The sequence below is a fragment of the Rhopilema esculentum genome, chromosome 14 (assembly GCF_057945365.1).
Source record: "Rhopilema esculentum isolate cy_ngs chromosome 14, ASM5794536v1, whole genome shotgun sequence".
Lineage (NCBI taxonomy): Eukaryota > Metazoa > Cnidaria > Scyphozoa > Rhizostomeae > Rhizostomatidae > Rhopilema > Rhopilema esculentum.
Genome location: NC_142828.1, coordinates 680,576 through 699,296, shown reverse-complemented (window position 1 = coordinate 699,296; position 18,721 = coordinate 680,576). Strand labels below are relative to the sequence as shown.

The 18,721-nt window shown below is 36.9% G+C and overlaps 2 protein-coding genes across 2 annotated transcripts; both read right to left on the bottom strand.

Annotated features, from left to right (window-relative positions):
• Positions 1 to 1,016: 1,016 nt before the first annotated feature.
• LOC135695829 (sideroflexin-5) lies at positions 1,017 to 18,449 on the bottom strand. The gene is made up of 14 exons (XM_065215012.2): positions 18,352 to 18,449; positions 16,117 to 16,185; positions 15,714 to 15,791; positions 15,165 to 15,191; positions 14,752 to 14,806; positions 14,022 to 14,047; positions 13,057 to 13,110; positions 11,992 to 12,048; positions 10,526 to 10,591; positions 9,270 to 9,357; positions 8,917 to 9,032; positions 8,457 to 8,542; positions 7,800 to 7,917; positions 1,017 to 1,335 (listed from the first exon to the last, which is right to left on the bottom strand). The coding sequence occupies exons 1-14, from the start codon at positions 18,400 to 18,402 to the stop codon at positions 1,258 to 1,260; spliced, it is 969 nt and encodes a 322-aa protein (XP_065071084.1). The 5' UTR covers positions 18,403 to 18,449; the 3' UTR covers positions 1,017 to 1,257.
• LOC135695825 (uncharacterized) lies at positions 1,346 to 7,793 on the bottom strand. Its single transcript, XM_065215009.2, has one exon. It carries the CDS (start codon positions 5,457 to 5,459, stop codon positions 3,642 to 3,644), a length of 1,818 nt encoding a protein of 605 aa, XP_065071081.2. The 5' UTR covers positions 5,460 to 7,793; the 3' UTR covers positions 1,346 to 3,641.
• Positions 18,450 to 18,721: the final 272 nt, after the last annotated feature.

The following is an 18,721-nucleotide window of genomic DNA, read 5'->3' as shown; positions in this document are numbered from 1 at the left end:
CTGAAAATATTTGATAAATGATAGAAACTATTTTGAAAACGACAAAATGAGTTGTAAAATATTTATGGCTGAAAGTCAAGAGTACACGGCAACAGTATTATAAAACTATTTGAAGCAAAGGTATTTGAAAAAGCAGAAAGTCTTGTAGAAAAGATACTTCAAATTTGTCGAAGCAAAAACTGAAAACCATATCAAATACTATTGTGTATTCTTAGCATTTTGTATTAAAAATTCTCCACCTCCCTTTCCAATTCACAACATTAAAAAAATGTCAAGTTATCAATCAACTGACCACGCCGGTTGGGGCCTCGTGGCAGGCGCAAAATGATGGAACGTCACTAGTAATAAGCATGTACACAAGAGGCACCATTTGATTTTACAAGCAGTGCCTACCCAGTTTCACCACCATTAGCTGTTTCAGCAAAAATCAAAGAGTAAATCAATTCAAGATTGCACTAAAAAGCGGGCAAAATTGCAGTATGCTTCATTAAGCAAGCAAAATTTAAATGCATCAAATTTAAAACAAGGGGTAACAACAACTTTATAGCTGTTGGGCAAGCAAGATAGTATTTTCTTTAATTTAAAATTATTTGTAACTAAGTTCTGTTTTTAAAAGTTAATTTGCATTTAATCACTGCATGGAGCCGAGAGAATCACAGTTGCCTATTTTGGGGGATACACAGAAGATTTGCAAACCTTACTTTGGCCATAAAAACAATTTTTTTTGCATAAAAGTAGATTTGATCAGCATTTGGATATATTCGATTCTACATTTGGATATTCTACATATGGATATACCATTCTTATAATGCAACCTATACCAAAGTTCTGACAGCAATCGTAAGCAATTGGTTCCGTTCAAATTTCTATGCTAGAACAGTTCTTCGGCTGAATTGAAATAAATCGTTTGTTTTGGTGTAGGTGTTTATTTGCTAGGCTTCTTTCTATTCAAGGCCTCAAACTTAAAGATTTCGGTTGATGATAAACAAGGCAGTCAGAAAAAGATTTTGATTCAATTTTACAATTCCTTACCCTCGATGGAAAAATTAAAATTTAAAAATGACCTGGATGAGCAAGTCCTATCTACAAAACAACAACAAATTTTATTTGTTAGAAAAATCGAGATTTACGTATTTCTTGCAAATTTGGCTTAATCCAGACTTTACAATAATGCTTCAGTTTTTTGTACATTTATTAAAATATTTTCCATTCAATGAATTTTCATCAAAAAATGTCTTATGTGATATTTATGAAGATTCAGAGACCTTTGTTAAAATAAAGGTCCTCACTGGCTGTTTTCGCTTGAATTTCTTCTTCGAGGCGTCTTGCAGCAATCTGAAAAGTCATAAAAAAATCCGGTTTATGCCACAAATTAGCACGATATAACGAATAAAAAAATTCAAAATGAAGCAGCTTCATGAATTTCGAATCGTCAAGTTGATGGTCAAGTTCCCAAGATAGAGTCACGATCTATTGGGGTCATCATAACAAGAGTTGGAAAATATCGAAAATGATGCAAGTGAAAAGATATCGAAAACGACACCCGTTAATTTGAATGAATTTAAGTTGGATTAATGACTGGACTATCAAACTTTTGACTATCAAAATTACGGTGTCTCTTATGCTATGCCTTTCCAAGACTAGGTTATAAGGTTTAGTAGCTGTTTCTTATGTGGCTCAAGAAACATTTAGGCGCCAACTACGAGGGGCCTTTAGGGCACGGGCCCTCACCAGATAATTCTTCAGAAGTGGATCAGCCACTTCTGGCAGATTTTTAATACTGCAAAAAGCAGAATACTTTCTCAATTTAAGAGGTGGAAAAACAAAGTAGGTTTTTTAGTAGTCACGATCAGTCACGATCCGCTATCAATAGGACCTTTTTTGTACATTAACTTAACGTAAGTAAGCAGTAAACTGTTGAAATTGAATTATATTATCAAAATCATTGAAATTATATTGGCCCCTTTTCTCAAAATATTTTCATTTCAAACTTTGGGCCACCTCTAGACAAATCAAAAGTCGGTTCCTGTGATGGACGCTGGACTTGCTACAAGTCTCATATTTTACAAAAATATTGGAAAATCTCCTTTAAACTTTGTGATGCTCTTAAATATCGCTACGTGTCTCAACCCCTATGAACTTTTGTTGTCATCTTTATTGATTTTATTTCACATGCAGAGAGCACGAAGCCAGAGAACACGGAGCCAGAGAACATGGAGCCAGAGAACACAGAGCCAGAGAACACGGAGCCAGAGAACACGCAGCCAGAGAACACGCAGCCAGAGAACACGCAGCCAGAGAACACGGAGCCAGAGAACACGCAGCTAGAGAACACACAGCCAGAGAACACGCAGCCAGAGAACACGCAGCCAGAAAACACGCAGCCAGAAAACACGCATCCAGAGAACACGCAACCAGAGAACACGCACCCAGAGCACACGGAGCCAGAGAACACGTAGCCAGAGAACACGCAGCCAGAGAACACGCAGCCAGAGAACACGCAGCCAGAAAACACGCACCCAGAGAACACGCACCCAGAGAACACGCACCCAGAGAACACGGAGCCAGAGAACACGCAGCCAGAAAACACGCACCCAGAGAACACGCACCCAGAGAACACGGAGCCAGAGAACACGCAGCTAGAGAACACGCAGCCAGAGAACACGCAGCCAGAGAATACAAAACCAGAGAAAGTCAAGTCGTGTTGCGAAGAACTTGATGGTAGATCTGATCTAAATTCTAAGTAAAGTTAACATACTTATATACAATAACTGTATAGAATGACCAGATGGGCGGGTTAAGGTGATGAGTGAAATGAATAGTGCGGCGAGGAGAAAGTTAATAACAGAGATTAGCAGAGAAGTGAACTTGCCAGTGACGTAGTGGATGCTTATGCTATGATGTAAGAATGTGATGGAATGAATGAGAAGGACAAAATAATGTGAACATGCCTTAGCAGAGTTACTATAGGTCATTACCTGTAACCGTTTTAGATACTTTCAACCTCTTAACCTCTTAATCAATAAACCTTTTAACCTTTTAGCGAATGCTCTTTCTCTAGCAATGCACTGTGATTATGTCTGGGTTTGGTTCTAAAATCGACAAACCAGGCCAAAACAGCATCAATCCATTAGCAAAACAGATCATTTACTTGCTATATTTCAGTCAACAGGTGTAACTGATTTTGCACATTAAGAAGTCTTTCTTGAAGTCTTTAAGGTTATGTGGTGTGAGTCAAAAAATCTAAAATAGAAGCTTTATGACGTCACATTTTGGTACTAATAATATCTATACAATTCCAGGTGGAATAGGACACAGTGATACCTCTAAGAGAAACAATGAACTATAATAGCTAACATGCTTGAAATAGAAACAGCATTCGTAGACAATAAGATACTTTGCATTTCTAGGTCTCCAAAAACACTCATTAATGGCCGTGAATAGAGAATGAAAAATTAGAAAATAAAGCTTGAGCGAATAATTAAAGAAATCTTAAAGAAAAAATTGAAGAGCCCTTCAGATGCTTGAATTACAGTCATGTTTTTGTACATTTTGCTTCCGAAATCGTGTGAAGTACTGAAGTCTTTGTTAACCAATCACTTCAATCCAATCCAGGTACACTGTCAGAAAGCTATTATAGTTCATAAGACAGCAACATTGTCCGGACAACCGCGAGGTCGTATCTGGTTTCTCCCCTTAGAGCACACAATCATCTTAATGGCTTTTCGAAAAGATGGAAGCCTCCAAGCATATATGAAAGGATTCATCGCCGAGTTGGCGACAGCCAGTAGAAAACTGAGGTCCCTCATCCAATGTCTTAGTCCACATTCTCCGCCCGAGGTGTTAAGGTAGATGACCATGCCACAAGAAGGAACGAAACAAACCAAAAACGCTGACAACATTGTCAAAAGAGTCAGCACCAGCTTACGGTGCATATTATTGACGGAGAAGTGCATTCGCACCGACTGGGACAAAGAATCAGCTAGATTTGATGATTTCTTTCGAAACATACGATACAGTCTTCCTGTCCGTTCTCCATCCTCGCTAACAAATGATCCCAGCTGCATCTCAGCTTTGGGGTGGGCTATCTCATCAGACACTGAGCCATATTTATATTTTGCCTCTGTAATTCTCTTTTCGCCTTTGACTCGACGAGCTTCCTTGCGCTTACGATTTTCATCGTGTACTGTTTGAGTATTGTTATCAGAAAATGTCTCTTTTCTGCTTCTAATTTTGTCGAAGAAGTCGATTTCAACTGCAGAATACACATCGTTTTCGGGTTTAATGACTGTGAAATCTTGGTTTAGCAAAACACTTGTGTGCTCAAGTTGTGTAGGGTGCCTTTCCTTGGTCAACTGGTCAGCCTTCGGCGCTGAACTGTCTAAGACATCGACACTTCTGACTCGCTTCAATTCGTGTCTCTCTAGGCGGTGAATTTGTGCTTTGCGATCCAGTTGTGAGCCTAATGAACGACATGCTTTGAGTTTTCTACTTATTTCATCACTATCCATAAGCACTCCTTGTGTTGTTTCTCTTCCCCTAACAACAACCTGTCTCACATCACTGCCCAATTGTGACGTCATGTCCTTATATTTTTCACTACAGACTTGCTTTTCTATCGATGGATCCTTTTTTACATCTTGCAGCTCTTTGGAGCTTCTTGACTTGAGTCGTTGCCGGGGGATCACTGCTATATCAGCAGACCTCGCCAAGTTGAACGATTGGTCCTTTCCGCGGTTTTTTACCGACACATATAATAAGCATACAGTTGAAATCATGACGATGAACGTGAAGAGCACGCTGATAATGGCCATTATCATCGCCATTCGCTCGTACCCTATTTGAAAGTACACGAATGATACACATATAGCTGTGAGCCATATTATAACAGCTGAAATCACGTGATGCCAGCAAGACAGATCAACCCGGTACATAAATGGAAACCGAATTGCAATGACGCGATCAATACACAAGGCTGCAAGGTTCAGCAAAGAGGCAGAAACGGAGAGAAAATAACTCAAGTGTAATGATTGACGGAGAGTTTTTAAATCTTTAGATACCATCCCCGTTGCCTCGGCTATATGTGTGGCGACAGACAAAGGGCATACCAAAAGGCCGACAAGCAAATCAGCGATTGCCAGATGGACAACGAAGAAGTTGAACGCCGTTCTTAGATCTTTATTGGGATCTCGGTAAACTGAGAAAACAACAAGAAAATTGCCTATTATTATGACTGGGCCTAAAACTGTAGTTGCTGTTGCGCTAAAGATTGATAATACTCTTGGCGCCTCTACAGAAGTGCAGTTAACGATGCTTGTTATTAGCGATTCGGTCATTGTGCCGCTCAACGAATATGGAAGTTCTTGTCCTTTGCTTTGATGGATGAAGACGTTCAAAAGAAAGTCGCAAATTCTTTTTAAAACGGTTTTCTTCGATCGATCAAGTATGCCGAATATCATTGGTTTGATAGGTTACATTGAATTCTTATGGGTTGATCTTTCTTGGTGGAAATTCGATTTCATCAAGTAACCCTCCTGTGTCTCACAGTGACTTTAAACAATATCGCCTGTACGTAAATTGTAACCTCCACGAAATTCATCTTCAAACCTATTTTTCAAGCTGTTTCAAAACAATAGAATGATCGAATATAACCAAGTTTTTCAAAGCCAACGCCAAAAGCACTTCATGCCACCAAAATTGATATGTTCATAGTTCGTTGAAAAGTTTTGTGCAATACCAATGTCCCTATAGATACGTGCAAATCTTTGTTATCGAGATTAATTTCGTATCAGCGAAATGAGCCAGTTAGACAAGTTAGGCGTTGTAAATGACGATAGACGCGACTAAGAGAGTTTAACGGCGTGAATCTTTAATCAGACCGGGAAGATGACGAAAGCTAGTCTACTTTCGAAAGGTTGTTATGAAAGTTATTAAAAACATTAAACAATATTCCAATCTAGAAAAAAAGATGACTGGAAGTTAAGCACATTTCATAGTCGGCAAGGCACATTAATTCTTGAGAAGAAAGCAGCTGCCCCGTGTTCTATCCAGTAGAAATCAAGTTAGCGATATCTCGTGAAACACTTGTCAAGATGTCAACTGACCATAGGCCAGATAATTCAATTGTTTTCTTTTCAGAAAACATCCACCGATCAAAAATTATTTTGCTGTTGGAAACAACGGATGCCAATGCAACAAATGGCACTTCAATCAAAATTAAATCGCAGTAAATCGATTTCCAACGATGTCATCAACATAGAACGATGTCATCAACATAGATGCCATTTCTGTTCTTGAGCCTTGAAATCCTTTCCGAACATGTCAACGTCTTCTGAAAGCAAAGCATCTTGAAAGAAAGCAAGATATCTCTTTCGTATCGATTTCAATTATGTCGCAATGATGCAAAAATCGTCCATTACTTCATGTGTATACAACATTTGAAAGAACATTCATTTCTCCAGGCGTATGTTACAACAGTCACATAAACTCAACTGGACTTTCATACAAACCTAGCGTGAACTCATAGCCTCTGTTTGTGCATTGTACGCCCACTGAAACAACAGTTGACAAGAGACGAACAGAAACACCGAGTTGAAGAAGGCTGCTTAATTTGGCAGAGGGAAAACGACGCCGTAGATTTACACATAATAAGGGAAATCAAATATGGACCAGTTATTACTCTCTTCGAGACAAGATTGCTGAGCAAACATAGTGAAATTAAGCAATGTCATTTTTAATAGCATTTGATAAAGCTTGTTGACGTTTTAATACAAAGGTTCATCAGTAGTAACTCTAAGCTTACGTTACTCTTACTTTATACAGAAAATATAATTGGAAAGAGCTCTTGTAAAAGCTGAACAAGCAAACAGTTGAGCAGCTGATGAGTTTCAAAGTAATCATTGCAATTTTGTCGAGGCAAAAAATGAGAGACAGCTGCTCAAAATGATGTAAGTTGAGTTAGACCTTGAGAGAGAAGCTCTTCCACTGGCAGAAAATTTCAATTAAAAAGGTACTCTTGCAAAAAAGCTGGCAAGATTTTTGGTTGTCCAGAAGTTTGTTATCTTAATTTTTGGTTATCTTAAACTACCACGGATTGGAAACAATTCTTTGCGATTTGAAAGTCAGATTCAGCAGGCCATCACAAAATGTTTCTTTCCTGTCAATTCTCGTGTTGTTTACAGTACTAAGAAAGCCCTTCCATCCATTCAAAGGGGTTCCGTTCTTACCGGAACCAAGATTCTGATCAAAAGAGTTCTTTTTTTAAGAATTTACGCGCCACTGTGATTTTGGCTATGTTTGACGCACTACCCAAGGATTAGGGGTTAGGATATAACAACATGGTCCTTCCAACATAAGAAACAAAACTGCCCCCCCCCCCCCCAAAGAGAACTGCCCCCTTGATCTTGGAGGTCTAAAAACACCATTAAAACAAGTCATTCTGCCATTGGACAAAATCTTTTAGATAACCCAGATTGTGCCAAAGATTGTGAATTATACTGATTGGCCTATTATAATCCACGACTGGGTCAATATTTTTCATCTTGTTCTTTCGGTTCCTTATTCTGACGTTTTACACTCTGAGGAGTGTCAGACGAAAAAGCTTTTAGTATGTGGTAAAATGTTTGCTTTTTTCAAAGCCTAGAACAAGTAAATTTCCGAAGTGAGGAACCTCTTGCTGAAGTCATTAGCCCAAAACTCAATGCTGAGCTTGGAGCCCGACTTAAAACCTTATTGGCAACAGGTGAGAACCAAAGTTACCAGAATTAAAGAAGCCAAAAAGAGAATTAAAGGAAATTTACCTTTGATCTCTGTGGAAATAATGCAATCGCAAATGGCAGAGTTACGCCAAATGAAAATGTGCAAACGAGGGCGTTCAATGGTAAATTCAGTCTAGGGCGAGCTATCAGGAACTTGGTTCTAAAATAGAAAACAGGTCGAAAATACTCCTTGATCATTAAATGGAAATAATTAAAAACACTTTGAGGTAACAAGGCCATAAAGAAGGAATCGGCTTCAATACACCAGCAAATGCAACTAGGCAGTCCCTCCGTTTCTTAACATGTAGAAATCTCCTGCTTCCTAAAAACTTTGACATTAGCCGATCAGCGATTTATGTACATAGCTAAGGCTTATCTAAAGGCAGGTTAACACTTTTGCTAGTGTATTTAAATTTTTGCTAGACAAGGGGGGACTTAATTTTAAATTTTTGCTAGACAAGGGGGGGCTTATTTTAAATTTTTGGTAGACAAGGGGGGACTTAATAGAGAGGGGGCTTTAAAGAGAGGGGGGCTAAATAGAGCTTTCACAGTAATTCCATTTAACTTCTGGATTGGTAATGTTTTGAGGTATTAGTCTTCTCATGGTGCCCAACTTGGGATTTGTATTGAGTTATCTAATTGAAACGCTTTCAGTAGATCATGATAAGAATATTTGATAAAATTGAGAAACCTCCTAACCTTTCCAGAAATGCCATGATGATCGGAGGCACGATGAGGATGGGCGCCGGTAAAGCGATTCTTGTTAACGCTGTATCTTGCACGGCCTAAAATATTTCTTAATTGTCAAAAATTGATAAAATCAAAGCATTCTATACTAACAAGAACCTAAAAAGAAATAAGAGAGAAAGCGAAAAGATCAATAAAGCTAAACAAAGAGGAAATGTCAAAATCCAAAACAATTTTCTGCAAATACCGTACCTTAATTAAACCCGGCTACATTACTGTACAGAATTGTTTACAAATGCGTTAACTTTGCAGACTGTTTAAAGTTGAGCAAAATTAGAATATCTAGATCGGTAAGACATTTCTAGTCAAAATTACTTGCAGAAATCATCAGCCCTTAGTATGTTATGCATATTTGCAAAACGTGACTCAGTTGTGGTTTTAAAAAATCACTAAATCTATATGCAGAACTTACTTTCCAGGCTGCTATTTTTGAGGTGCCTACCACATTCCCATTTTCGTCCTCCACCTCTATGCCTTCCCTCAACTCATTTTGCCGCATAAGAAATATATTACAAAGATTGGCCATGCCTGAGGAAAGAACCGAAGCAAGAACACATCAAAAGCCTTTGCAAAACAAAATAGACCGGTGAAAAATTTATCAGAACACAGTAAAATAATCGTTTTGCTAAAAGCTCCATATAATCATAAAAAAGCCAGATACCCTTACCCAGCCAGTGGTAGAAGCCTAACGCAATCAGCAGTATAACATGAAAGAGAAACAATGGTCCCTAGGAGTTATGAAGAACCAAGGCAATAAAAACATACAGGTTGCTGGATAGGCGACAAATCTCTGAACCAAAGCCTTTGAATTTGTAGACAAAGTCGATCTTTTGATGAACAAACTCAGACCAACCTGAACAAAGGGAAAATGCTTCTGAGAATCGATGATGATGATTATTATTATTATTATTATTATTATTATTATTATTATACATATACATACACGTACTACATATTTTGTTGCAAAAATAAGCCATGGACAAATCCGGAATTACATCCTTTTTTACTTTGGTTGTTTTTTCTCAGTTTTTCCTTTTACCTTACGATTGTTATAGTTTTTTCTTGCAAAACCAGGCTAGCCAATTGCAAATTACCTTGTAATAGTGAGATTTGTAATTGTAGTTTAAGTTGAATTGAAAATGAAATGTTTCCATTATTATTATGATAATATTGCATCCAAAAACAAATATTATTGTTATTTCTTGTTTCTATCTATGTGTCGCCCTCGTTTATAAGCAGCACAAAGCGAGGCTTAAAGAGCAACTTATAGCTCGAGGCTCAATATGAAGGTGCTTGATTCATAGAAATGTTGTTTTGAAATCCTCTCGCAGTAAGAAATATCAATAACAAGATTGAAATAGTTGCTTAAAAAGTTTCTCGGAATTCGATCATCAAAGTTAAGAGGCGATACTTGTAACAGACGCCGGTGATCAGGGTAACATATGAATGAGGACGACTTGTTCATGAAGATGGCTTAGAAACGAGGCTGTCTTTTATTTTTTCTGACTTTCCTGATTCACAAAACTCCTTTTTTATCGCGAGTAGAAGTTTTGTCAGATTTTACAAGAGATGATTCCGCAAAGATTGCCTGTCTTCTTCACAGAGACATCATCATCATCATCGTCATCAAGATTACATTTAACGACCCATTGCGGGTCGATACAAATGTCTACGCATCTATCGTTTGCTGAAATGGTTTCTACATAGACTGTGAAAGGATTCTGAGTTACACTGATTAACTATGGTATCAGGCAAGCTATTCCAAATGGGTATGATGGAAAAGAAGAATGAAAATTTAACAGCATCAACTCTTCCAAATTTTGGCATAATCTCTTTTGAGTGTGACCCTCTTGTCATTCTAAAAGCTGCCAATGAAAAAAAGTCAAGGGGTTTCAAAGCAACCTGGTTTGTAAACATTACTAATACTAATAAGGCAGATGATAATTTTGAACAAAATGTAAAAGTGAACTTTGAAAAAAATGAGTTAGAAGATAAGGAAGAATTCGGAAAAACATTCTTACTGCTATTCCGACAGCACTTGTAACTGCACCAGCATAACTTTGTATAAATCGTGACGTTGGCGTTTCCTGAAAAATAACCTGCACATTTGAATATAGTGATTCGAAAATCAACTGAGTGGAGGATTCGGCCAAGGCCTATTAGCATTGCATATTGAAGCTAAATCTTCAATAGCAGATGTCACAACTATAAAATTGAATACAGCAAAAATCACATCGCTTTAGAGCAAAAGTGCCTACCATATTAAGAAACTCCGCGTAAAAGAACACTTTATAATGCATGGCAACATCGGCTTGTGGCGTTCATTCTGGAATTTTGCAAAAGTTGCTCAGCTAAGGATAATTGCACTTATCAAAGAATTTGCAGGAAGCCATTGCTTTGTTGCTTAATTTTCCTTATTTATAATTTCCACTTATAATACCAAGGTCTGCCTTTCCTTCAAAATTCTCTAAATCTTAATTCTACTTAACAATAAATTCATCAGAATTTTTTCATTGTTTGATTTGCCTTTACCTCAGCTACTTCCTGTGCTCTCGGGACGACTTTTCTTTTGGAATTCTCGGCAATTTCCCTTACATTTTTTGCTTGTTGTCAACACAGATTAGTATAGGCACTAAATCTCGATAAAGCAATGCTTTGGCCATGTTGATTCATGGCACTCGTAACTTTTATCACTGACCTCCTGCATCTCTTTATCAACATGCGTTGCACATATTTTTTATGCTGATATTCATTTTCACTTCTTATTCCTATATATTTAGGATAAGCCTCCCATTTCTTTTTTCACTTATATCATAACAGGCCATTGTCAAATGCATTATCAATCATATTCTTTCATTTCGAAAAACGGCCCATTAGGCAGGTTCCCATTCTCAAATAGTTTCTATATACGCATTTGCATTTAATCGCATTTATAGGCCTCAATGTTCACTTATGAAACCCTACCTTAGACCCTGCTTCTATGTAAATTTTTAGATTGAAGTCTTAACACTCAAACTCTTCCTTCTTCCTTATTTTTCTTTAGTATTCTATAAGCGTCTCTCAACGCTTTACCCTCACTGCGGCTCACAGGAGAGTGCACTTTATTATTTTCCCTAACCATTTTCCTTGTGCTTGCAAGAATAATCCCATTTCGTTTCAACTATTTCCAAATCATCGTTACTTTTCAGCAAACCTTTTTACATATGCAAGTGAACAGACAATGCCTGGAAGAGTCACTTCGTAAAAACAGGAACGACGCTAGGAAGACCATGCCTAAAAACGTTTGCTTCCAAAGTTGTTGACAACGTGTCGAATATAATTTTTTTACTTAAATTCGACTTTTCGTGAAATTAATTTTGGAAATCTTTTCAGTCTGTGTATTTCTCCCAGATTTTGACAAACAGCTATGTCTCTAAAATTATGGTTGATATCAAAAAAACATTTCATTACTTTTAGCAATAATGTTGTATTAACTGAATATTCATACCTTGGTCGCATTGCGGTTTGCATAGTTGACAAAAGCATTATGACTTTGATTCATCCACTAGAAGACGGAAGATATCAACAAAATAAGCTCATCGTGATATACAAAATTAAATATTAAATGCTTTACGATACAGATATTATGCAATATATCAAGCTTTCACTTTCTCAATTTGATGAATAAACATTTGACCACTGCGGATTCAAAGTTCAACATACATTTTATTATCTTATTCACCGGATCAAGGGTTGTTTGGCACAACATTTAACAAAAAAAATTTCTTATACATAATACAATTACAAAGAGTCTGATCAAAAGAGTACGAAAAGGAATAAACAGAGTTGATGCCACCTGGGATATCATGGAAAGAATTACTAAGAAGCAGACATAAAAGACGATACGGTGATATTTTGATAAAGAAATTGGTTCTTGATTGGCAAAGTTAAGAAACGGATAAGCTGTTTCTTAATTGGAAATGCTAATAAAAGGATAAGCTGTTTCTTAGTTGGTTTTTGGGGGGCTATAGCAAAGACCTAGCAAGGGAAAGAGCGAAGAAGAGAGGGGAGGGATGAAGTCTGTTAATTTTGGTTTGAAAAAACAGACAGGCTATTAAGGCCTGGGCAGCACAAACAGGGTAGAGCATTCCAAAGCTTACGAGCTCTGTAGAGGGAAAACGCTTCCTGCGGCTTACTTTAAAAACTGACCATTTTCTGTGTTAGAGATACACAAAAATGTCCGCAATGTACTACTTGGTTTTTTCTTAACAGCGACATCAGCTTTTTACTTAGGTTTTATATTTCATGTATCTTCTTGCTAGACATTCTAACACTTCTTTTGCAATACTATAGTATGTTTTGATTGGCGGATACAATTTCCGACCCAAAAATCATTGATTTAACAGAATTATCAAGTCTGAACAGCAATAAGCAAAAGCATTGGAGAAACATTCAACATAGTTTTAGAAGAACTTCGATACACATGAGTATTAAATGAATTTTGATGAACAAGTCAAATGGATTTGGATGCAAAAGGTGTATTTCAACAGTTAAATGGATGTGACAGACATACCTGCCAGAATATGATTTGCTTTAGAGACGGGCTTGGCAGCAACATACCAACAACCTGAAAGTGAAAATGACAGATATAACAGCAACTTGAAGTATAAATCAAATATTGTAGTCAAGGTCAAAGGTCTTGTACACTCCTTCCTTGTAACAACATCAAAAAAAGAAAATTTATTTGCTATTACAAATCAAAAGGTGGCTGTATGAAAATCTATAAGCGGGAAAAAAATTTAAAATCTAGAATACTACAAAAGAAAGCTAACATTAAACAACTTTACGCTTTTGTCCTTTTAAAAGCTACCTCTTGTGATCTCGGGAATGATAATTTTCCAACTTCTTCCTACTTATGATGACGCGACTAATGAAAACTATTTCTGATGTTCCATTGATTGGTCCTATTTATAAGCACCTTAACTTAGATTTCACTTTAAATTTGCATAGGACATGTTTATGATCGATGAATAGATTATTCCTCTGAAACGGTAAAAATCTAGCTTTTCAACCTTAGGCTGCTACAAAAACAGACAAAAAAACGGCTAATTAACTAAATGTTTGCTTTTTCAAAGCCATTTTTTTCAAGTTTTGTACCATCAAAAGATTGTTAGAAAAAAAGACATTTGGTGTCGGTATCAAAAATTGGCTAAACATATTGCTTATGCATTAGCAAGAGAAGGGGATCACAGTTTCCATGTCAATAGAGTCAGATAACAGTATTTTTGGCACAATCCACTATGGCACAAAAAGCACGAAGAAAAATGGGGGAAGACGGTAAAAGAAGGGAAAAGAAGGGAAAAGAAGGGAAAAGAAGGGAAAAGAAGGGAAAAGAAGGGAAAAGAAGGGGGAAAAGGGAAAGAAGGGAAGAGGGAAAATGGTAAATTAAAGTTCGGATTGAGAAGCAAAATAATTCACTATTACTTGAATACTGAAACTAGGAAAAACTTTAGCAAAGATTGAATAAGTGACACTAACTGTTATGGTGCCAAATGGGACAAAGCCTACGAAGAAAAACAGGATCACATGAAAGTAACGATGATGATAATGCATTTAAAATTGAAATTAGTTACAGTAACACATGTCTCAAAGCAGCATAAGCTGGCTTTGATATTTCATGGCTCAACAATAAACATCACAACAGGCTTTGCTTTGCATTTTCCTGTTAAATTGCAATTTACGATAATCATCAAAGGTAGTTGCCAAGAGGCTGGACATGGCTCTAATTTCAAATTAGGTTGACTTTAGGGAATGAGAGTGGAGAGGTCTTAGCAGGTTGTTGAAAAAACGTTTTTAGTGAAATAATTCACAAAATTTTCTAGATATGAATCGCTTTATGCCATCAATTTCTACTTGTGACAACAATCAAATACAAAAGGAAGACAATTTCCTCACGAGTAATAGCTTACAACATTAACTGATACATAAAGGAGAAACTTCTCTAACGATAAACCGTTAAGAAGGCTATTTCTTTCATATCAAAACAAGACCATACAAGAGAATACAAAGTTGTCACTATGAAGATTAGCAACCAAGTCAAAGGCCTCCTCCAAAACAAAATACTCAATTTTTTGCTAAGATTATATTCTGATTTGCTGCAACAAAAGCTCCAGTGTTTTTGATAATTCCAAATAAAAGTTGCTTCGAAGAAAAGGGTTTTAGAGGAAACTAGTATACCTATTAGAGGAGACATCAAAATAAATATTACCTGACATTCTGAAAGGCAGAAGTATTTTTTCTCCTGTGTCTGGGTGAATAATTGCCTAAAAAGGACAAGAAGCATCATGGAAAAGTTAGTTACTAAAAATTGCAGTATTCCTGAATGAAAGGTAGAGTTTCTAACAAAAAAAAAGCTCCATTGCTTCATTGATGTAACATCAAATAGTTCTCTAGAAAACCAACAAACTGATTCAAAGTCAATGTCTAGGAATCACCTACTGGCCTCTATTTGTTTTCACATGCTACAAAATATTCAAAATTTCCCCTGATAGAGAACTCTCTAGTTTCAATAAATAGGTAACATTCAAATGAAAAATTTCATATGAAATGAGCTAAATTGTGCACCACGAGATTTCCAAGTCATCCAATATAGAAAATTCAGTTCATAAATTTTAAAACTACCTCTTTGATCTTTCTTGCATGCCACAACTACAAGGAAAATTTTAAATCATAAAATAATCTCTGTGAAATCTAAATTTGGAAAAATAAAAGCTACTTTTCGTTTGATTTAGAAAATTAATACTTGTTGTTCATAATAAAAATGAGAAATTTATATGGACAGCACATTCAGATAAACTAAATACCCATAGGTAAACAATTGATCTGACAAAAAAAACAATGATGGACAATGTATGCAGGGCCGCTAAGAGGATAAGGAGGCCCTATGGCAGAACTGAAGACAAGGTCCTTTGCAAGCAGAGCAAGCAAAAATGTTTTACAGCCTTGCCTGTGGGATTAACTTAAAAAATATTGTAGAATATTTCTTGCAGCCATTTCCTCAATCCATTTGTGTTCAAAACGTTTTACTATTTTCAGGCATGCTATGTTATGTTTGACTAAATTATATTCTTAAAAAAGTATTCATTACTAAATGAGGCCCCTAGACCTTGACAGACACGGGCAATTTGCCCCTGCTCCTCTCAGCAGCCCTCATTGTGTAAGTGTGCTTACTTGTTTGTCACTAACATCTTTTGGCAAGGTACCAAGCCTGAATGATTCAAGAAGAGACAAAGCATCTTGAAGCTGGGCCTAAGGAAACTTTCATGTTAAAAATTTGATCAAAATATATATCTATTAACAAGGATAAACAATTCAAGCATCGTGTTGTTATCAAGTCCACAAATCATACCTTAAAGACAAATTCTTAAGTATTGTTGTCAATGACAGCATGTAGGGAAGTATGGGGGTGAACTATGACAAAATATGGTCGACATAATTCTTCAAAAATTGGATACCAATCTTTAAGGTAGGGTTAGATAACATCTTTATTATCACCTCTAGGAAAATTTTGCAAAAGATGCTTGAAAGAAAATCGTGCAAAAGATGCTCGAAATTAAATCAATGTTGTTTGTACCTTACTTGTGAAAAGTGTCCTTGGATCAACTAAATTGAAGCATCTGTATAATCTTCCAAGATATGTTCTCTATCAAAGAAGGTCAAACATCTTAAAAACATACAGTGTGCATAGCATGGAAACAGTGAAATTTGTGCACCCGCCCCTTAGGTGTGGGGCTGTTGGTGTACCCAAGATCCTGTCATCAAAATCAGCCACACTGCAAACTAGATTACAGTGCAGCTAGATTTAAGGAATCTAACTGATTCGAAAAAACCAAGGAAATTTATCATAAGATTGACTAGATCTAACTGTTCTGTTAACAACCTTATATGGTGTGTGCTTTTCCACTTCACAGTACGGATGGAAAACAGAAAATGGTATGCTGTACAAGCATGTGCTTAAGATATTTTGATAATCAAAAACAGTACACTTGCCGAACTGTTTTCTATTTTTCGAACCTGACATAAAAACAACTTTTTTCCACAGAATTCGTGCCATTTGACATCTCAAACAATCGCACTCAAGATATTGTGTCACAATCTTGTTGTGAAGTTTCAAAAATTCCCCAATACTGAGTCAAAGTCATTGCAAAATACTGGAAATAGTATTCCCTGTTGAAATGTCTCATATCTTGAACTGTATATCTTGTGAAAGAAAGTGGAAGCAGAGGTGTAGAGCCCCCCCCCTCCTCCTGAACCCCCTTGTAAATGCCGGAAGAAGGCCTAATCTGCTTCTTGCCATTGTTTCTAGAGAAATGTTTTCCCCAAGGCCCTACTTTTAGTAGCAGCATAGCCCTGGGTGGCTCTCCTTTTGCTTTCTGTCTTTCCATAATTCTCTTCTTGTATCTATTTTTCTTTAACATTGTAATCTTATTATCAAATTTGAAACCATCAAACATTTTCTGGTATAAAAATTCATACTTTTCAGCACAAAAATGAGAGGGAAAAGGAAGTCAAACAAAGTGGAAATTTATTAGCAGAAACTTTCCAAACTGTTTACCTTTTACCATTTTCGGTTTTCCGTCCTTACCTTGAATTGGAAATCCACTGACTGTACTGCCTTATTCACAACGCGACATTTCTCAGAACTTGTGAAGAAATTTCCTATGTCAAAAGTTAGCTTATTTTCATGGGACCAGCAGAAGTTTGAAACAAGAAAATATTGTTGGTGGCTGGGAATTATTTTTACATTGCCCTTTGTTTGTTCCGGTGTCCCTGGCTCTGGATGGAGCTATGTGCATGATCAATGTAGTAGCTTAGGTATGAGTATGTCAAGCCATAGGCGCAGACTTGAATTTTTTCCAGGGAGGGCTCTAAAATTAATTGCAATTGCTAATGGTGTCTCCCAACACCACAGGGTAGAAAAAGACCTAGCTAGCGGTTCTAAGGCAATTTTCTTTTACATTTTTAATTATCGTTGTTATTTGATCTAGATTTAATCTCTTGAAACAATATTTACCCATGAGAACAAAGGTCGATAGCCAACTTCCTTATTTCCGAGCGGGCTTGAGCCCCCAAAGTTTTCGTCAGGAGGAGCTCAAGCCCTGGAGCCAACGTTGCAAGCATAATGGTAGAACTATCTTTGCTTTGGCATTAAGAAATAAAAATTTATTAGTGGTTGGGGGGTGCAAACATACCTTCCAAACAAAAAAAATCATGGGTAGGGTAGGTAGAAAAACCTAAGCTAGAAATTATCCCCAATTACCCCAGTTTACCCTAGAGGCCAGTCTGCAGAGTTTGGCATGTGCACACCGGAGATATTTTTGTGCAAAACCTGTTGCACACCGGGTATTTTTGGGTGTGGCAAATAAGATTGGTGTGGCTTGGTGTGGTCCCATAGAAAATGTCAGCTGATAAAAACAAGCACAGTCGTGTATGAACAATTTGAGATATCATGAATCTTACTTGACAAATATACAAATAAAAACTTGCGCTATCTTCAACAGTATACTTCACGCGCATTTTTACGGTGAAATGCAAATTCACAAATTTTAGCCACAACAGAGGAAAATAGTCGGTGCACACCAGTACACCAGACATTTTTGGTGGTGCACACCGGCACACCAGGCTTTTTGCTCGTGCACACCAGAGATCTCGTCGAAAAGTGCCACACTCTCTGCAGACCGGCCTAGAGGAATGTTTACCAAAAATGACGGGCGAACAACTAGACATTTTTTCACTGCAACAAACAGAGTTCAAGGGATAGGAAGCTGAATAAATTCATATCAAGATCATTGTTTTAAGTCATTTTTACCTGGTCAAACTGGTCGCCATCCAAAGAGAACGTTGGAACTTCGCCCGCCATTGTGGTGTTGCGGTCCAAAAATGAAAACGAGGTAGCTGAATTCTGTCATTCTGTTGTAGCTGTAAAATAGTTTGCAGGAAAGACCCTCAGCCTAAACTAATTATTCAAACTGAAATAGTTCCATTTAGCAATATGCTATAGCAAAACATAGACAGGTTGTAACTTTAGTTACTGAAAGACTTTGAAGATAGGATGTTAAGAATTATCCATAGTTTTCAAGCTAAGTCCACCATACATAAATTTCTAGCAAAGACCGGTTCGAAAATTTTTAATGCAATTGTGCATAATTTTTTTAAATATGGTACCAAATATAGGGTAT

What these genes read in the sequence shown, in the direction of transcription:
- LOC135695825 (XM_065215009.2), bottom strand. Translation starts at nt 5,459, where the DNA reads ATGATATTCGGCATACTTGATCGATCGAAGAAAACCGTTTTAAAAAGA.
- LOC135695829 (XM_065215012.2), bottom strand. Translation starts at nt 18,402, where the DNA reads ATGGCGGGCGAAGTTCCAACGTTCTCTTTGGATGGCGACCAGTTTGAC. An exon ending in GGACACTTTTCACAAGTAAG is followed by an intron (nt 15,792 to 16,116) that starts GTACAAACAACA and finishes AAGTTTCCTTAG; the next exon opens with GCCCAGCTTCAAGATGCTTT. An exon ending in ATCATGGCATTTCTGGAAAG is followed by an intron (nt 7,918 to 8,456) that starts GTTAGGAGGTTT and finishes TTTCTATTTTAG; the next exon opens with AACCAAGTTCCTGATAGCTC.